The sequence below is a fragment of the Anser brachyrhynchus genome (genome assembly GCF_964034855.1).
Source record: "Anser brachyrhynchus genome assembly, chromosome: 7".
In the NCBI taxonomy this organism is placed as follows: domain Eukaryota; kingdom Metazoa; phylum Chordata; class Aves; order Anseriformes; family Anatidae; genus Anser; species Anser brachyrhynchus.
Genome location: NC_137701.1, coordinates 39,366,848 through 39,385,077, shown reverse-complemented (window position 1 = coordinate 39,385,077; position 18,230 = coordinate 39,366,848). Strand labels below are relative to the sequence as shown.

Here is an 18,230-nt window from a genome sequence, read left to right as displayed (position 1 = left end):
CCTGCTCCCTTTGCTCAGGCTCTTGGTCCTGGCGGTCTGGTCCCTAATGTGAGGAGCTTGGTAATGGGCCGGGAGCGTGGTGATGGGGAGGGCGCTTATCCCAGCATAAACACGGGTCTTGTAGCCTGAAATACTGTATAGTTGGGTAAGATTGTTATTGGTGCAGCACTGCTGATGAAACCTTTTGTGCCACATCCACAGGCTGTCTTGAATCTCACTTGTACGGTCAGGACTCCTTGCTGTAAGGAATGGTTTTGAAACCTCACATCTAGTATATGCTGGGGCCAGGACAGATTTATAGCTTCACAGAAAACTATTAATTCCAGCTGTGGTCTAGTATCACTTCTGGAAGAAACACAAACTGCAACAGCAATAGTGCAGGCTGGAAGAAAAGTCCCTGTGTAGCAGAGCAGCATTTACATCATCTCCACAGCTTTTTTAAAGGCCTGGCTGATGAAGTTTGATGTTTTTAAGAGGGAGAGCAGTGACTGACTTCGAGTTCAAGCCGAAGGCCAGAAGCTTGGTAACGTCCTCAGCCGGGAAGCCAACGCTTCTGAGCGTGTGTGGTCAGCAGTACGCCCTGCAGACACAAACCCTTGCACTCGAGCAGAGGCAGCCGCATGCTCGTGGCGGCCCTGCGGCAGGAACGGGGACACAAAGGGACACGGCCCTGCGAGCGGGTCCTCGGCGCGTCTCTGGCTGCTGCGCTGGGCTGCAGGTAAGAGATGACCCTCGAGCCTCTCCCTGAAGGTGCCCTGGCGCTGCTGGAAGTCAGCTCAGCCCCTTCCATGCCCACCACTGCTGAAAAGCTGCAGCCAGGAGCGGGGAAGGCCCCCGTTCTGAGACATGAGGCAGGTTCTGCCTCTGTTTCACTACCTGCATTTCAACTACAACATCTTTCCCTTTTTTATTTTTTTCCTTTTTGCCAGAAAACGTGGCACGTCGCTTAAAAATTACCCCATATGTAGAAATAGGTACGTGTCTCTCCTCCCCAGGTGTTACAACTCGAAGAAAGGCATATGCAAGTCATAGTAGTCACATTTTTTATTTTAACTTTTTGGGGAAGTAGGGGGAGAAAGAGCATACATTTTTATTTGTACAATATTTAACAATCACTTTATTGAGGGTGGGGAGGGGTTGGTTTGTTTTTAGTACTTGCAGGAAAACAGCAAGTACGTTTTGACAGTAGTACAACAACCTGTGCCCAAAACACTGACGAATACAAAGAGTAAAGTTAAAATAATTGCTTACCAAAATCTCGAGAGGTAACGAATAGTATATGGACTGAAACTGCATTTAAAAGTTTAAAAAAAAAAAAAAAAGTACTGCTGGTTGAGTATCTGAGGTAAATGATGTTCCATCAAGGATGCTACTTGAATCATTTTGCCCATGAGCCTATGTTACAGCTTTCTGCTTTTTGTACCAAGTGTTCCTAATAAAAGTAAACATTAAAAGAGGTTTAAAAGAGAAGCTGGAAAAAAAGAGCAAACTGGTAATCTACTGATTCTGTCAAATGCTAATATGACCAGGAAGTGTCTTATTACCCTCTGATTAAACCTCAGGTAGCACACCAACAGTCGGTACTTGAACCTACGCTGACTTTTACAAACCTCAACTAGCAGGTCCACGGCGGTGACTTCCCATCCTAAGGTGTAGTTTCAGACCACCACAACTCCAACAACTACGAGGCACAGGCTCTGCTCCAAAATGCTGCGGTGCACATAGCAGTGAGTACAAAGCCATGCAGTATGGGATAGAAAAACTCCTTGCCTACCAACACAAGGGGGAAAGTGGCGTGGGGCTTAAACTTTGGGTGAGGCTGAGCCCTGGCTCCTTTGTCAGCCCTGGGGCCCGCCCAGCAGTGGCATTGCAGCAGCCCTCAGCTGAAAGCGTGGCACAGAGGACGGGGTTTTCTTCCTGAGCTCATGCACGGGGTGCCTCTCTGGAGTGCACACCCCCTGGCTGCACTGCTAGCGACCGTAAGGGCCGCTGGTCACTGGCTGCTAGTAAATAATGCCAAAGAGGGCCACTAGCATCAGTCTCACCAAACCTGCTGCTGCTTTCACTTGTAAAACGCTGGCTCAGGCCCTTTTTCAACTTGTATACCCAATGCTCTGGAAGCAAAGCCAAATGCCCTGTGAGAGCAGCGGGACTAGAACAGCTCAGGGGATGGTAGTTGTTTTTAACCAATTAAATAGCATTTATGCTATGAACAGCCTTCCTTTTTGTATCCGTACTACGTTATGCTGTTGAAAAAAATCAGGAGCCTCAGCGTAGTACAGTGTTTAAGCCCTCGGAGACACCCAGCTGCAGTTCCAAACCACGCAGGTAAGCCAGCTCAGTTTCCCTGAGCGCCCGCGCAGCCTGCACTGCCCTGTGTGTTTTTGGCACCCCCAGCGCCTTGCTGCCAGAGCCCGCAGTAGCTGAACTTTGAAAGGATCCAAGAGAGGTGATGCACATTTTACACAGGACCAATTTTTGCATCAGATCTTGAGTAAGAGATTATTAAATCAGCCGCATTTATTCCACGTTCCCCAGTAATGGGGTTACAACGCCATGGGAGCACAGAGGTCTTCGGTAAAGAGTGACGGGATCCTGCTTTGTTCAGAACTCAGCAGCTACGATTGTGCCTTGCTGTGTGCGTAAAATAGCATCCCTGGCTTAAAAATGGAAGCAAAATGAGGCTGTCAGTTAAAGAAGTGGCCACAAGCTACTTTTTTTTCTTTTTATAACCAAGCAGAACACCACCGAGTTGCACCCTGCGGTGCCAGTCACCCTTCAGAGCAGGGTTCCTCTGGCTCTGTGAAGCCTTAGGCAGAAACACGACGAACACCAGGACAGGGGGCGGTGGGTGGATGTTACACGAGCACCACTACGACACCTTTCCTTCCCTCCCTACCAGGAGCGTGCTGACCTAGGTCTTGTTTTATCTGTAATGGCTCTTGTTGTTCCCAGAGGTTAAGTTCATGCACACGTAAACCAGAGCGTCCTGTGGCTGGAGGCTCAGCTTCTCAAGATGACATTCACAGCAAGCTCCTACTCGCAACATTCAAAGCTTCTTTCGAAAGCCCCTGACTGCGTGGTGCAAAACCAAACAAAACACAAGGGTAAAAGCACACAGCATACACTAACCAAGGGTGGTTCTGTACTCTAGAGGTTTATAAAATTTATTTTACTTGGAAATTAGTGTAGAAGATCAAATCAATGTAGTGAAACAGTACTTCGGAGAAGCACTTTGGCACCTATCTACCAGTCAATTTGGAACTTAAATATAAGGCATGACTTCCTACACTTGAAAATAACATGGGAGTTGTGAAAGCAATTTCAATGTTTTTCCATATTTTTTTGTGAGTCTGTGGTACGGAGATTGGTATTCGTTACCTCTTACTTGTCATTGCATATTTTACATGTAACTAAATTATCCCTGAAATTTTTAAGCATTTGTTATCTGAAAACTCTGGCTCTAATTTTTTATTACAATTCTGGGATAAACCTCTGTATCACAGACATGAAGTACATCTGATCAGACGGCACCGAGCTTTAAGTATAGTGAAGTTGCAGAGAGTAAAGAGTTTGGGGTTATTGAGCTTCCTGAGGTGATCCTGAAACAGTGATACAGAACCCACTGCATACTGTTTAGTGAAACAGAAAACACACTAGGCAGACCTTGTCACAAACATAAATAGGAGAAAGACTTTAAAAAAAAAGAAAAGATTCAGAGCTTTCCAGTGTCATAGCTCACAGAAAATTAAAAAAGTCATGCTTAAGTTTTCAAATATTCCTCAGACACAGCAAACCTAAATAGTATTCCATTAAATAAATGTATGAGATATTCTGGGAAATGGAGGTAAGAGAAAAGCTTTAAACTAAAACAAGAAGGAAAATTTTGTTTCAATAAACAGCACTTTTTTTTTTATACACAACAAGCTAGTACAAGAAAAGGCTAAAAACACTGCTTTAGGAATGGCCATTTACTGTTGGCATGAAGCATAGCTTACCCTTTTTAAATAACACAGTGAATTTGAAATACATCATTTACAAAACATGGATCAATTTATTATTCAAATTTTGTTAGTGTTGTCAATCTCATAATTTAGCAGAGGTGGAACTGAGGTATACCTTGTTGAGGGAGGTTAAGTAATACTTGGAAGCCTCTTTGCTATATCCCACTTGATTACTTTTGTTTATGTACACTGAACAGCAGCACACTAAACATTCACAAGCTGTGTCATATTGGCATTACAATAGTCATTTTTATAAACAACAGCAAATGCAATAAAAACAAGTTACCCTTTTTTAAATCTGAAATGAAATGTTTGATTTAAAAAAAATAACAGTAGTTCATTTAAGGAATTAGTCTCTTCCGACAGGTATTAAGAAATCTGATGTCAGTTTTTAAAACAGGTGATTAGCCAGTACAGGTCCATATTCTTCATTTAAGTTCCTTAACAGCGTGTTATCGTTCCTCAGTCCCGTGTCCTTCAGGTGTAAGCAGGGAATGCAAAAAGTCTCATGGATTCCTGTTTGGGAGGAGGAAGGGGAAAATAAAGGAAAACCACCTCTTGATGATGTTCCAGAGAGACTTATCGTTCGGTTCACACAGAAAACAGTGACGACGTGAGCAGTCCCGTCAGCTTTAGCAGCTCCAGTGAAGAGTCCTGTTGGTCAGTGACATGACCAGTGCAACTATCATAGACTGGATTCTTTGGGAGGAAAGTCAACATTTGTCACCATTGTGACCACCGTCACAATGTCCTCTGTCGTTATAATGTTAGTTAGTTTTTGCATCTGGATAATCCGTTCTTCTACGCATCCTGCTGACAACCTGGCTTCTGCGTCGTGATCCCAGCACTCCTCGATGGTTTCACAAAGCATCGCCATGCCCTGCAGCAAACACAAGCCCAACAGTGAAGGAAGAGTCATGGCGCGCAGTGATAGCAGGTATCAGGTCAGGTTATCACAGATAGCTTTAGGCAGGTGAGGTCGCCCAGCAATTCCCGTTAGCAGACCATGTTTTAGGGTGTACCTGCCCAGTTCTAGCCCTTGTGCTAAGTGGGAAGTTGTGCCGTGTTTGTTCTGAAACCTGGCAAGCCATGGGACCTTGCGCCTTATTTGTTTTTTACCATTGAAACCATGTATGCAACAGTGAGTGAACGCTTTTCGCTACACGGTGCTGCAGTCTGCTAGTGAAGTCACGGTGATATTTTAACAGATCTCACTCTAAGAGAGGGTGAGCTCTTCAGTGACTGAATGGAACTGCACTGAAAATCAGGGAGCACAAAAGGGGATTTCTATCTGACAGCAGCGAACTTCTCTCCAAGTAACTGAGCTAATACAGCAATATGCTCATCGCAAGGAGCAGAGGGTGGCATGCACTCATTTTTCTTGCAGAATGTCATCTATTGTTTCCAATAACCCATTTTTTGGAAAAAAAAAAAAACACAAACAGACCAAACCAATAAAACCAACAGTGCTAGAATACGCAGTGTGATATCAGTGCAAGTCTCCATCCATAAAGCAAATCAGACAGGCAGCTATCCTCCCCTAAAAGATCCCAGAAATGTCTTGTATGACACTGCTTACCCTGTTACTGCATTCAGTTAGTAGCTCTCCTTGAGTAAATCACGACAAGTATTTCTTAAACATATTATTTGTAATGTGCATTTTAGTTTTAGAAATAAAGCTCAAGAACCAGTTCTTTAACCAAAAACGTACTTTCAAATCACTCAAGGTGAAAGAACATTTTACGATGGAAGAACATACTAGTTCATAGCCCATTTAATTCTTACTACAGTTAAATTGTTCCTAAAAGGCAGTAACATGAACACAACACAGGATTAACAAAATCTGAAATTCAAATCATGGCAGAACTTTGAAGAACTCGGTTGCATAACTACTTACAGAATGTTTTTGCCAGCACTCTCTTAAAACAGGTCTCTTCTTTTTATGAACTACAACTTCCTGCATGTCTTCAAGGGAGGGATGCTGGCCAATTTCTTCTTCAAATGGCAACATGTACTCATCCACTGGGCCTGCAGATAAAAAAAGAAGTTAAAGCACAAGTTCTGCTTAAAGGAAAAAAGACTGGTATCTTAGAATCATCATCCTTAGTCAAAAGCTTACAGCATAGTTTACTTTCTGCTGCCATTAAAAGCTCATCCTGTGACAGGTTAGCAGCACGCAGTGACTCAGACTTTAATTAAGCAGCAGTGGCAGCTACAGCAGCTACAAATGTTTGCTCTCCTGAACATGGCAGCCAAGTGCAGCTCCCAGCCCAGCTCCCCCATAACTGGAAGCTTAAAACACGCGGGTGGAGGGAGGCTCTGGGACCCAGTTCTCCCAACAAACCAGAGCCAAACGAGCATCATTCTTTCAGCTCTGCTGGCTCTCTCAGTATTTGAGCACCAGACAGGCACCTGACAGCCAGGTGTGGGTGTTTCCAATACCACCTTCCCTCTAAAGGGCAGAAACTCGCAGCAGCAACTGCTGCAGCCTCCGAGAGTGTTACATCCTTCCTCCTCCAATCCGGACAGCCTGGAACAGAAGTACCCGTGTTGAAGGCCAAGCACCAGGTATCGTCCGTCACAGAATCAGAGGGGCAAGCTCTAAGGTGAACAACTGATCAGGCAGCTATAGGTAATGTGCTGCTGCAGCATGTATGTTGTACTCCCAGATCAGAAGCCTGAAGACAGGTATGTGCACAGGAAAAAGAAAGGGGAAGACAGGAGAACTGTGCAGTAGGGTACGCACGAGCCTGCTGAGGCTCAGTGAAACACGAGGTACCTGCTGAAAAACTCTACTTGCAGAGACAAAAACGGCAGCCGTGACTGGAGAGCTGCACAAAGCTGCGAGGCAGGAGAGCTGCTGCCTGTTTTGCTGCCTCCCTTATTTCTGGAATAACCACCCTTGCCAAAGAGACCTACAACATACTTCTAGTACGATTTAGGTAAATATATTTTACAGTACAGCAAGGCACGAAAAATCAAGAGGGAATGTGAGTCTGCCTCAGAAATTTGTGCAAGAGCGCGCTGATCCTGTTAGTAAACAGCTTAACATTTTTCAAAGGGTAAAGTCTCCCTGGTGGCGTCTGCTCCATGAGGAATGTTTGGAGCAGGAGAGCAGCGTGTGGCGATGTGCTCATCTCCAATACATCTCGGCTTTTTAAATCAACGTCTTTCAGCTGCATTGGTCTAGGAGAGCTTCATGGCAAGCAAGATCACTAGCCCTGAAACCTCCACGTTTACTTAGCTGAATTGAAGACTGTGCCAAAAACTTTCTCCCAAGCATTTTTGAGACTGGTCTCTTGTCTTGTCCTCCATTAAGTCCAACTTATTCTGCACACCCTACAACTTCTGTTTACAGAATTTAAGAACGCTATTCACGCTTGAAATAAAGCATCTGAAATCTTTTATGGGAAAGTAAGTGTGACGAACCCATAGCTGACAGTGTCAGAGTGCTGCAGGTTTCTCTGACATGACTGCATTTTCAGTCTGTAAGCTATCAGCAATTCATCAGATATTCCTCTGAAATCCTGAGCTCTATCTGAGGTGAACTAACACTACGCTAGTGATAGTGAAGAAATGGAGATGGTAGAGAGGCCCCGAACTTCCATTGCACAGTCTCTCTCTGGCACCTGTCGTTAAACCAGGTTTTAAACCAGAGACTTTTCTATTTCTCATCACTGGCAACTGATTTCTTGATGCATTGGAGAGCAGTTCACAGCGATTCAGGAAGGGCCAGGGTGGTATCCTGTATGTGTTTGGGAGCAGCTAGAAATTAACATCTGCGTCAATGCTCTGTGTAACAAAATGTATGCTGACCGATGAAAATTACTCAAGTCTTTTAGCCACGTATTTCCCAACTACACTGGTGTTAGTAATCGCCAACACACCTTCCACAGGCAGCACTAAAACACAGGGCACGCTGTCCAGGTGCTAAGCTCTACAGCAGCAGACACCGGCTTCCCAGCAGGTGCTGGTGGGTTGGTTTTGTTAGGAAGACTAATCTAATCCCAACTTCTGTTGATGAAAAGAAACTGTACTTAAAGATAAATCGGCTGGCACCAAGAACGTCAGGCTGAACTCAGAAGAAATCAAACACAGAGTTAGGAGTTCCACAGGAATCCTCTCTTCCTTACCATGACCAGGAGAAAACACGCAACAGATAGTTGTGTATCAGAAAATGCGTACCTGGAACGTCAAACACTAAAGAGATCCAATTACGATGTGACTACATGGTACTTACTGGTGGTTCCTTCATTTGCTCACAAGACTACCATCCTCGTAAGTGTTGTTATATACATAGAATCTACCTGACAATTTCTTGTTTTAAAGTGCACTCTCACAAATTTAATCAAGCATAGATCGGGTGTTCTGCTCACCATCTGAGGCAGTACAGCGTGACGCCAGCTCCCAGAGGACCAGCCCCATGGCGTACATGTCTATTCTCAAAAACGCATCCCTTTGGAAGTTGATAGCACCTTCTAGTACCTCAGGAGCCATATACCTTCGTGTGCCAACCTTGAAAGACACAAACGTAACAAACATAAACAACTGTACGCAAAGAATCAGCATGACCACAATTACCATTCTATCTAGCTGATTCTAACCGTACTGTAGGGCAGTGCTAATCTTTGACAAAGATTAAAAGCCAGCTTTGTTATCTTTGATTGGGACTAAATCTCGGAAGTGTCTTGTACTGCTGTAACATAGAAGGTAAGAATTAGAAACAGAATTTTTGGACTAGGTCCTAGAAAGGATACTTATGAAGGAGGAAAATCTGTATATATTTTAAAACAAGACATTTCTGTGAACAATTCAATGTATTTGTCACCACTGTTCCTTATATTCTTCCACGTTACAAGAAGGCCATTGTTCTTATTTTTTCACGTCAAAAGAATTATTACAGTTCCACATAAAGACATGGAACCTGCTCATGTTTCTCCCCATGACAGAAGTAACAGAATACCAAAGGAAAGCCAGCTACTGAAGTGCAATTTATACTTAGAAAGTTATTTGAAATCACGTACACAAAACTAGACGTTAAATGAAAACTCTGGGGCTACCCATTCGTTCTGACCACAATTAACGATGCATTATGTAATCTGAATAGATCAGAGCTTATACGATGTCCAGACAAGATCTACTCCACTACTTAAACCTTCACAATAATAGCTATGTTTCTCTTAAACATTGTAATTGAGGTTTTATAATCCTAACATACGGATTTTATTTTTGTCCTTCAACCAGAAGCTGAAATTCTGCCTAAAACTAAATATATTTAGTTTTCCAGGAACCATAATGCTCTAGGCTCAAGCTTGTTATTTAAAAAGTACATGATACTAAAACAGTTCCCTGTTCCGGGGCAAGTACTGAATTAGTATTGTTTTCATTTCAGGAAAATGACTGTTGCACTCCTAGGTCAGAAAGTTAGAAACTGGCTGCCAGCATCAGCACTCAACTTCTGAAGAGCAGCTCAGAACGATTAATAAAAAAAAGCAAGAGCTCTGTGTTGTCCGAGTTCTCCAGGAAAGAATGAAATCAAGGGGCACGGGGCCGTACTGGGCTCAGGTGGCAGGGATGGGTAGCAGGGGTCTACGGCAGATCTCCACGCTGCAGCCCATGGAGAGGAGCAGCAGAGACAAAGCGTCAGGGACTGACCGCAGCCCCCATTACCCGTCCCTGTGCTGCTCGAGGGGAGGACACAGAAGAGGGTGAATAGGGGAGCAGGTGTTTTTTAGGGGAGAAGGTGGATTTGATTTGCTTTTGATTCTCACTGCTCTAGTTTGTTACCAATAGGCAATAAATTACACGAATCTCCCAGTGCCGAGTCTGTTTTGCCCGTGACAGTAACTGTTGAGTGATCTCCCTGTCCTTATCTCACCCCTCAGCCCCTTCCATCGGATTTTCTCCCCATTTGCCTTTGAGCTGGGGGAACGAGAGTGGTGTGCTGCAGCTCTTTGGTGTGAAACCACTACAGGGGGAGAGGGGGCCACGTAGTGAGATAGTTGGCCAGCAGAGGAAAGACATACCTGTAATTATTAAACAAACTGATTAATATTAACTGACTCTGTGAGAAGAAAGATAGAATTTCCATCTTCCTTAAAGGTCAGAAAATATGGCTGACAACACAGTATCCTTTGGATGAAAAACGCACAGACTACCGATTCCTGTTCACATGCAGTCAACAGTTCATCATTTACACAACAAGTTGGTCTTACCTGTCCATGTGTATCCCCTGCAGACTTTCCAGCCTCAAACTTTAAAGCTAGACCGAAATCAGCGATACAAGCTGTAAGGTTATTTTTCAGCAGCACATTCTTGCTTTTGATGTCCCTTTCAAGTTAAGCAGAAGAATTATGAATGTAAAACGTGAAATACCACGTAAAGTTATACGATATGAAGAAATATCATACAAAGACATCATTTACAATAAGTATTTCTGTGTGAAGGCATTCAGTATTACTTAAAAGTTATATAAAGTGTTGGAGATGTTTCAAATAGCTATAATATCAATTATCTTATATACCTCATAGGGTCCTTATATAATTAACTGGGTAAAAAAGGTTAGTTAACCACAGTCACCAGCCAAACTGCGTCCTATAGAACAGCAGCTAGCTTTCTGCTTAGGCTGAGCAGATTTTTCTTATTAGGCTCTTGATTACTATGGAAAGAAGATATCACAGAGCAGTTTTTTGAACGCTTTGTATCTATCAATATTTCATGTCCCTTAGCTCAAAGATAAATATTAACGATGGTCTGCAGGTATCGTCCATATACTGTACCTATGTGAGATGGCAGGCTTATGTCCATCTTTCAGCCCTGGTATGTCCTCGTGAAGATAAGCCAAGCCTCTAGCCATGGTCTGAGCAATGTGACATAGCTCATTCCAGGAAACCACATTAGCCTTGAGAAAGTCGGTTAACGAACCCTGCACAGCAAAAAAGAAAAACAATTGTAAGATAAATTTCTCTCTCATCTAACCATAAAGAAAACTTTAAATAGCCTCCATCCTAAAAGGACACGATATGCTCCTCTGCCTTTCTCTGCCTTCTGATAGACTCTGTAATTATACAACTGCATAAACAACCTACTGCTGGCTTAAAACAACAACAAAAAATTAACCTTTGCTTCACCTCTGTCCATGAACAGAATCAAGATGCGCCTAATGTCACCTCGATAACCCAGCAGCGTAATTAACTCAAGGTCAGCAGCACACATGCCAACGAACTGCACTTAACTGGGGATGTCAGAAAGGGGAGCTAGGCTTACAGATGTTTGAGTTCTTTATAAAGACAACCCTGCTTTAACCAGGGGGATTTGTATCCTTCCAGGCGCAGGAAACTGCAGGTGAGATTCACCTTCAGGAATCCTGCTGAATGGGGTATGCTCATTCTGAGACCTTTCATTGATAGGCTTTATTCTCTTGCGGACTAATGACAGTGAATCCCAGCTTTGCAGCAGGTTCAGAGTGAAATACTTTGCATAAAGAGACAACGTGAAGTAAAATCTAGCCAACATGAAGCACTTGTCTCAAACTCCCTTCTATACCCCACTCCATACACACGTTCCCATGGATTTACAAATGCTCCAGTTTGACGTGTCACCGTGTCATGGTACTTAAGCCAGGAGAAAAGGGAATAATGAACAGAAAAGGGAATAATGAACACAGTGCTGTTAAAACGTAGCGACTACATTTAAAAAATTCCTACTTTCCAGAGTCATCTCAGATACTATCTTTCTAACAAGCTTAAAGCACTCAAAAAATTGGCACTGTATTTTCGGAAAGGCAAATTTGTTTGCTATTATCTACTTGACTGTGAAGAGCTGTCAAAAATGTAAATATTTGGATAGTTTTAATCTAAGTGATTAAAGAATAGGTATAAATGGGACAAAAATACCAGAATTGAAAACACAGCACCACAACCTTTGCAAAATGGAGACTGTTTAATCCAGGCAGACTTAGAATGGGGACATGCAAAAATGTACATGTTCTAAGAAGCAAAAGGCAGAAAAAAAATTCTTCATTTGTTTTGTAAAACTTCTCTATTAAGATTAATGACAATTTTATCAGGTGGCTGAAAAATTTAAAAAAATTCATATCCATGAGAAGAGTCAAGCTAATAAGTGAAAGCTATTTTAAATTTTATTTCTTAACTGCCTAAGATTCACATTTGCAACAGATTTTTAAGGCTATTCTTCCTCCACCATAATGATGATTTAAAAAAAAAAGATGCTACTTTGAGAGTTAAACATACCTTTTCGTGAAATGCTGTAATTAACCAGAGATCGACATCAATGCTAGTGCCTCGTTTCTCTGCACCAATGAACTGTAGAATATTGTCATGCTTCATTCCAGGTAAACTGTAAATTTCATATTCATTCTGCCAAGACTGTTTGTCCTTTAAAGAAAAACAACAACAAAAACACAACACGCCAAGTTAATACCACAATTATGAGCATAAGAGGTACTTTCTCTGTCAGACATTTCCTCCTGCAATTTACTGTGCATTGCAAAATGGTCTGTCGATATGATTAAAACCTAATTTTTGGTCAAATCAGGATTTACTACCAAAAGGAAAGCAAGCATGGTATATGCTATTAACATTATGAGACTGATTATTTTAAAATTATGAATGTTTAGATTAGTAGCAGTATTTGTGCTACAAAATACTGACCTAAAATATATTACACATTCACACTTCCCAGAGAAGTGTCTGAAAAATTAAATATGTTGTATTATCTGAAAACACCACCATCAGAGATATGAACCATGGAAACACAGAAAGCTGTAGACAGGAATAGAGTCTACATACTGGAAATCATTGCAATGCTTTTGTTTTATGAGATTGGTTCCACCTTAAAAAGACCAAAACAGACCCTCTAAGAATTAGAAACATGTTTTCCTTTGTTAAAAATAGCAAAGTAAAAGTCTCAGTTTTAATGTATGTTGTATTGATGACTTAAACCATCACATGTATGTGCCATTTCTCCTGGAAGGCAAGGAACCCGCAGATGTGTTTCTTCAACAATTTAACCACTGGAAAGTAAAGGTACATTTCTTCACCTCAACAAGCATTGGCTGTTTTTAATTAATGTAACATCTATCCTAGTATCGCTGTACGCAATCATTCTGGATTCTAACTAAACCAGATTTTAAAATTATGAGCACAATCTATTTTGAAATACGGCTTTCAGAGCCATATGCTGGGAAGTCAGCATTATTACCTTTAATTGAGGCATGTTTAACTGGAACCTTACAACAGGTTTGCATTTCAGGGCATCTATTTATCAGCTTACATTCGTTCCAAGTACATTTTAAGTTGAAAAATATCAACAGATTCTTCTCAAACGATGGAGACGTGTGAGAGCTGCAAACAGTATTTACGTGCTTCAGACTATTCATGTCAAGCAAGTATTTTTATGATTAGAAACATATGCTGTCCTAGGTATGTTTCAATGATACGTTTGCTTCGTTAAGGTAAAAACCCTACCTGCACGTTCTCTGGCTGAAGATACTTCCTATATTTGAGAATGTGTGTGGGGTATCTAGGTTTGTAGTATATATCATAAAAATTCTCTAAAATAAAAGCCTCTTACTGTGACTGGAAGACGTGGTTTACATTGCAGTACTTTAAACAACACAGGACACTTCAGAACTTGTGCCTACCTGAATGGGGAATATTTTGACCGCAACGTATTCGTTCAGGAGCTGAGCTTTCCACACGCAGCCAAACCTTCCCCTAGCTTTGATCTCTAGCAACTGCAATGGCTTCAAACCCATCAGTGGTGACGGCGGTGGTGGGCCGGGATCCTGAAAGCAGGTTAACACCATCAGTTAACTCAGCCATCATGCGCGTGATCTGTGATGACAGCACTAGAAATAAAGGCTCGTAAACCGAGACTTGGCATCGTGTACCCACCCTCTCGCAACCAATTCCCCCAAACAAACCAGAAACAAAACAGCAACCCTCGTCCACAGGAAGGAAAAAAAGATTGTGAAACATGCTCAGAATTATGTGCAAGCGACAGCATGACAACAGTTACAGTAAAAATCTACCCAGTATAAAAGCACAGCACAAAATAAGGGATAGAGATGATCAAGCGCTACTTGTTGCTTTTCAAAATGACAGAATTAAACCGAGCACCTTCGATACCGAGGGGGTTTTTGTTCGTTTCACACACACGTGATGTGCCCATGTAGGCCATGAGAGAACAGCCTGGCCACGAAGCACGCTCCCACCCTGACACCCATGCTCATCGGTGCCCCAGCGGGATGCAGAAGACCCCTGGTGGAGCCGGGTGGCTCGGGGAGCCACACAGAGCTGCACCAAGTTCCCTCGCATGCCCGTGAGCTGGGCCAGGAGCTGCACCGCGGGCAGGAGGCCGTGAGGCACCGCGCAGGCAGGCCGTGCCGTGCACGAGCCGGCCCTCCTGGCCAACAGTACAAGCACTGGGCCGCAGTGGAGCTTTGGAGGACGTCCTGCTCTTCGTTATCCCCCAGTGCTTGCACTTCACTGGTCGGCTAGGGAAATAAAAAGCCCAGCACTGGCTTTTCAAGTACAACACGACCAGCTGGAAAGCACAACTGCGCGAGACGGAGCTCCCACACAGTTATCCCCATGACCACAGATGTTAACGTGGTTTTGAACAACTTCCCTTTCTGGCAGAAAAAAGAAGTGACACCATGGGCTATCTTGTATTTTACATTTTGTATCGCTTACATATTCTGTGTGGTACACGGCACCTGAATGTAACAAGTAGATTTTCAACTGTGGGGATGGCGAAATTGGGCCGCAGGTCTTATCTTACACATGAAGGCAAGAACCTACAACTGATAGACTGGTATTGGTTTTAAGTGACACCCACCCTGCAGAACACGATGAAAAAAACCAAAGAGTACTGTTCAAATCCACCAAAACATACGCTTGCCTTTCCTGCTTTGTTTTGTTTTGTCCCCCAGCCAGTCACAGCTGTAATGCTGTTTTAAAGAGAGGGAATGGAAAACCCTGGAGTAGTTGCTTGAATGCAACCAGCGAGCACTCAACAGTTAGGTGTCTGAGCACTTCAGCTAGTGCCATAAAGATCTTGTGCATGTTAAAGACATTTGCTGAACAGCCGTGGTTGTAAGCGCACTTCGCTGCTGGGAGAATGGAGACAAGTGCTGCTGCAGCCACTACAGGCTCTGCGCACTTTAAGCACAGGAACGAATATCCGTTCTCTGTTTCTTATTTAAAATACATATACCCTTCAAAAAGAACCAGCTTCACAGATAAAGAGATTTGTATCAATTCAAAGGAACTGTAATCTAACTCCACAGAAATTAATACCTGTAGAAATACAACTTTAGTTAGAGGCATTGCAACACTATCCTCAAAAAAATATGGGGCTCTTCTGTGAACACAGGTGAGATGCTTAAATAAAGCTGTTACATCAACATCACTGGGTTCAAAGTGGATAAACAACGAAAGAAAATGAAGTTTCAGAACTAAAAGTTGCTTCTAACACAGGATCAGATTCTTGTTCTCAGAACCGCCGATACTTCTCACTTCTCACTCCCGTGCTGCCTGTCATTCCGCGCCCAAGCCCTCTGTGAGTATTTCAGGCAGCAGGGCGATCGCTGTCCTCAAATTGCCATAGTTACGGAAATGGCAAAAAAAGACATGCAAAAGTAGAAACACGATGCCCAAATTTACTCACAAGACTATCTTAAGTAGTAAAAGCCTGGTATTTTTAAGAACCCTGAGCACTGTGTAGCTGGGGATTGAGCATCAGGCAGTTGGAGGACTTGCTGAAGTTCTGAACCCAGGGACTTGCCTGCAGTGAGAGCGCGATCTGTGGGAAGGAAACCCAAACCTCACCTCGCTCTAGTGGCTGAACAACCCTGTCCTTTCTCTACCCTCTGTCCAAAAAACCTACCAGTATTTTGAAGGATACTGTGTCATTTTTTTTTCCTTGAACATCAAGCAAAAGACCACTGACACTTCTCAGAGATCTGATGAAAACAGATGGATTGCAGCATCTGCCACGAGAGAAGGCATCACTCCTGAGTAAAAACCAGCCAAAAAAACCAGCGCTGCTAACTCTCACATTAGACCAATGGGATACTTTTCATACACCTGAATCTTGCTTTTCCTAGAAAATCCTGGCATTTCAAAATATTTCCCCACTGCATTACACAGCAACCTCCTGCGGTTCCCTGTGTGTTTCTTTGGGTGTTGAAACATTTCTGTGAAGTCAGAACTTCCTGCTTGGAATGAAGAAGTTAACACACCCACACACAGAGATCAAAACAAATCCTGATTTAAAATGGAAAGTATAATTGTCTTCTGTTAATGTAAATAAAGTTTTTACACTTTTTTCTATTTTTTTCCTAAACAATTTTGCTGAAACCAACAGCCATTTGCTCTAAAATTACCGATCCTGATTTATGCAGAGCCATTCCTTGACAGTATTTTCAACCTGCTCTACTTCTAAGCAGAAATATTTACTGTGCCACAGGCGTAATTACTTTTGCATGGCTTTCGAAAACCATATCTCTGTGGCGCCAAGGCAGATGCTATAATGTGAGCTGCGGTATAATGGGGCTGTATCAGCCCAACAGCCTGCCCCAGCTGTCCGAATGCGAGGACGCAGCCTCCCTCCCGCTGCCCAGCCTTCCCCAGCCCTTCCTCCCTCGGACTGACTCTGCTTGCTGCACGGCAACTCAAGGCAAGATGCTGTGTTGTCAGAAAGCCTTTTTTCCCCCCTTCTAATCACATTATTTTTCTAATAGTTGAGCAAATTGCATCTGCTTGCAACAAGGTCCACATTAATAGAAGAAGCTCTGGAAGGCAGAGGGAAGCAGGACTCTCTTCAAGAGTGGCGAGCCAAAGGTCCCTGTTCACCATAGGCAAGTGGCATGGTGAGCACCACTGAGCGATCCTCTGCCAGATAAAAACAGCCTCAGGATGCAGAACAGGCCGCTACGCTTTCTTCTTCCTGTAGCTCAAAGCCTCTGGCCATTAAAATCATAAATTCAGGTCATATGGCGATCTCAAAACCACGCACACCTCGCTGCGCTGTGCCACACTGTACGGCATGCAAAGGTCAAACTTTTTGGTTCTGATTTTTACAGGTGGGAGTTGCAAGCAGCTGTAGATCATGTGCCAGATTTTTTTTTAAACAAAGGAAAAAATAATGATTAAAGTTTAAGAATGTATCTTAACAGGTTTCCCTCTGTGACTCAAGAATGGTTGTCAAGCTCAGAGAGAAGCTTAACTGTGAAACCACGCTTCCATTAAGGATGTGCTAAATGGGACAGAGCGTCTAGAGACTGCCACAACACAGGCCACCAACACCTAAGTTCTCCTCCAGCCATTTCTCTCATACTGCAATTGAATCAGGTGATTTATCCTGTATAAAGGGACTGATTATCCAAATGGGGTTGTACGCAGACACATTTCCTTTTCCTGACTCCAAAATATAAGCAAGTCCTTAAAACTTCCAGAGCCCATGCAAGTTCTCTTTGTTAGATTTTGCTTTGTTTCCCCTTGGTTACATTTATACTACAGTTTATACAGTGAATATGGTCAACGAGTTCTCTTTTAAAGATCATGCTCCTCCCTTTCAGGTTTGGGCTTGGTTCATTTTCAATCAGATGATGGGTGAAGTTGAGACAAGAATAAAAGGAGTCAGAATTTGTAAATTCTGTAATCTAGTCTAAAATTGACTCTATGACATGTATCCAACTTTCAACCTTTAATTCCGTTTTTCTCTGAATGGTGACAATTCTTCTCTCATTTGCCCCACAAATTCCCCTGTATTTCTCAGTACATACATTACATACTCCCCTAATTAATATAAAACAAGGCAGTTGCTTGTAGTCAGAATGCTTCTTCCCTAACAGAAATTAAATCACTTGAAGCAAGACAGCAATGGGAATAGAAAGCCCTCTGACAACTCTTTACAGGTGCAGGATACTCTGAATATTGACAGAGCAACATTCTATTGTCTTCTAAATTACAGTTACAAAGCATCCCAGCCATTAATTAGAAACCAACATGGACAACATAGAGACAACAAAAACCTGAGCATTCATACCGCAACTCAAATCTCGACTTTTTCAGTATTTATGTAAAAAGCCTACCAGTAATGACCAGTTTCTGAACGAACAGTTCTCAGTTACTTGTAGTTTCAGGCGAAGAATCAGTAACCTAACAGAAGTAAAAACCACTCCTGGCCAGTGAGAAG

The 18,230-nt window shown here is 42.8% G+C and overlaps 1 protein-coding gene across 2 annotated transcripts in view; it reads right to left on the bottom strand.

Annotated features, from left to right (window-relative positions):
- Positions 1–1,029: 1,029 nt before the first annotated feature.
- The window catches only part of ACVR2A (activin A receptor type 2A), a 61,842-nt gene continuing 44,641 nt past the window's right edge, over positions 1,030–18,230 (bottom strand). For both annotated transcript variants that reach the window (XM_080599182.1, XM_080599183.1), the window contains 7 exons: positions 13,669–13,812; positions 12,257–12,400; positions 10,784–10,929; positions 10,220–10,334; positions 8,381–8,519; positions 5,902–6,032; positions 1,030–4,884 (listed from right to left, as the gene is read on the bottom strand). In XM_080599182.1, the coding sequence (XP_080455308.1) occupies positions 4,690–4,884; positions 5,902–6,032; positions 8,381–8,519; positions 10,220–10,334; positions 10,784–10,929; positions 12,257–12,400; positions 13,669–13,812 (1,014 nt within the window). In that variant the 3' untranslated portion in view covers positions 1,030–4,689. The remainder of the gene's footprint in view (positions 4,885–5,901; positions 6,033–8,380; positions 8,520–10,219; positions 10,335–10,783; positions 10,930–12,256; positions 12,401–13,668; positions 13,813–18,230) is intronic.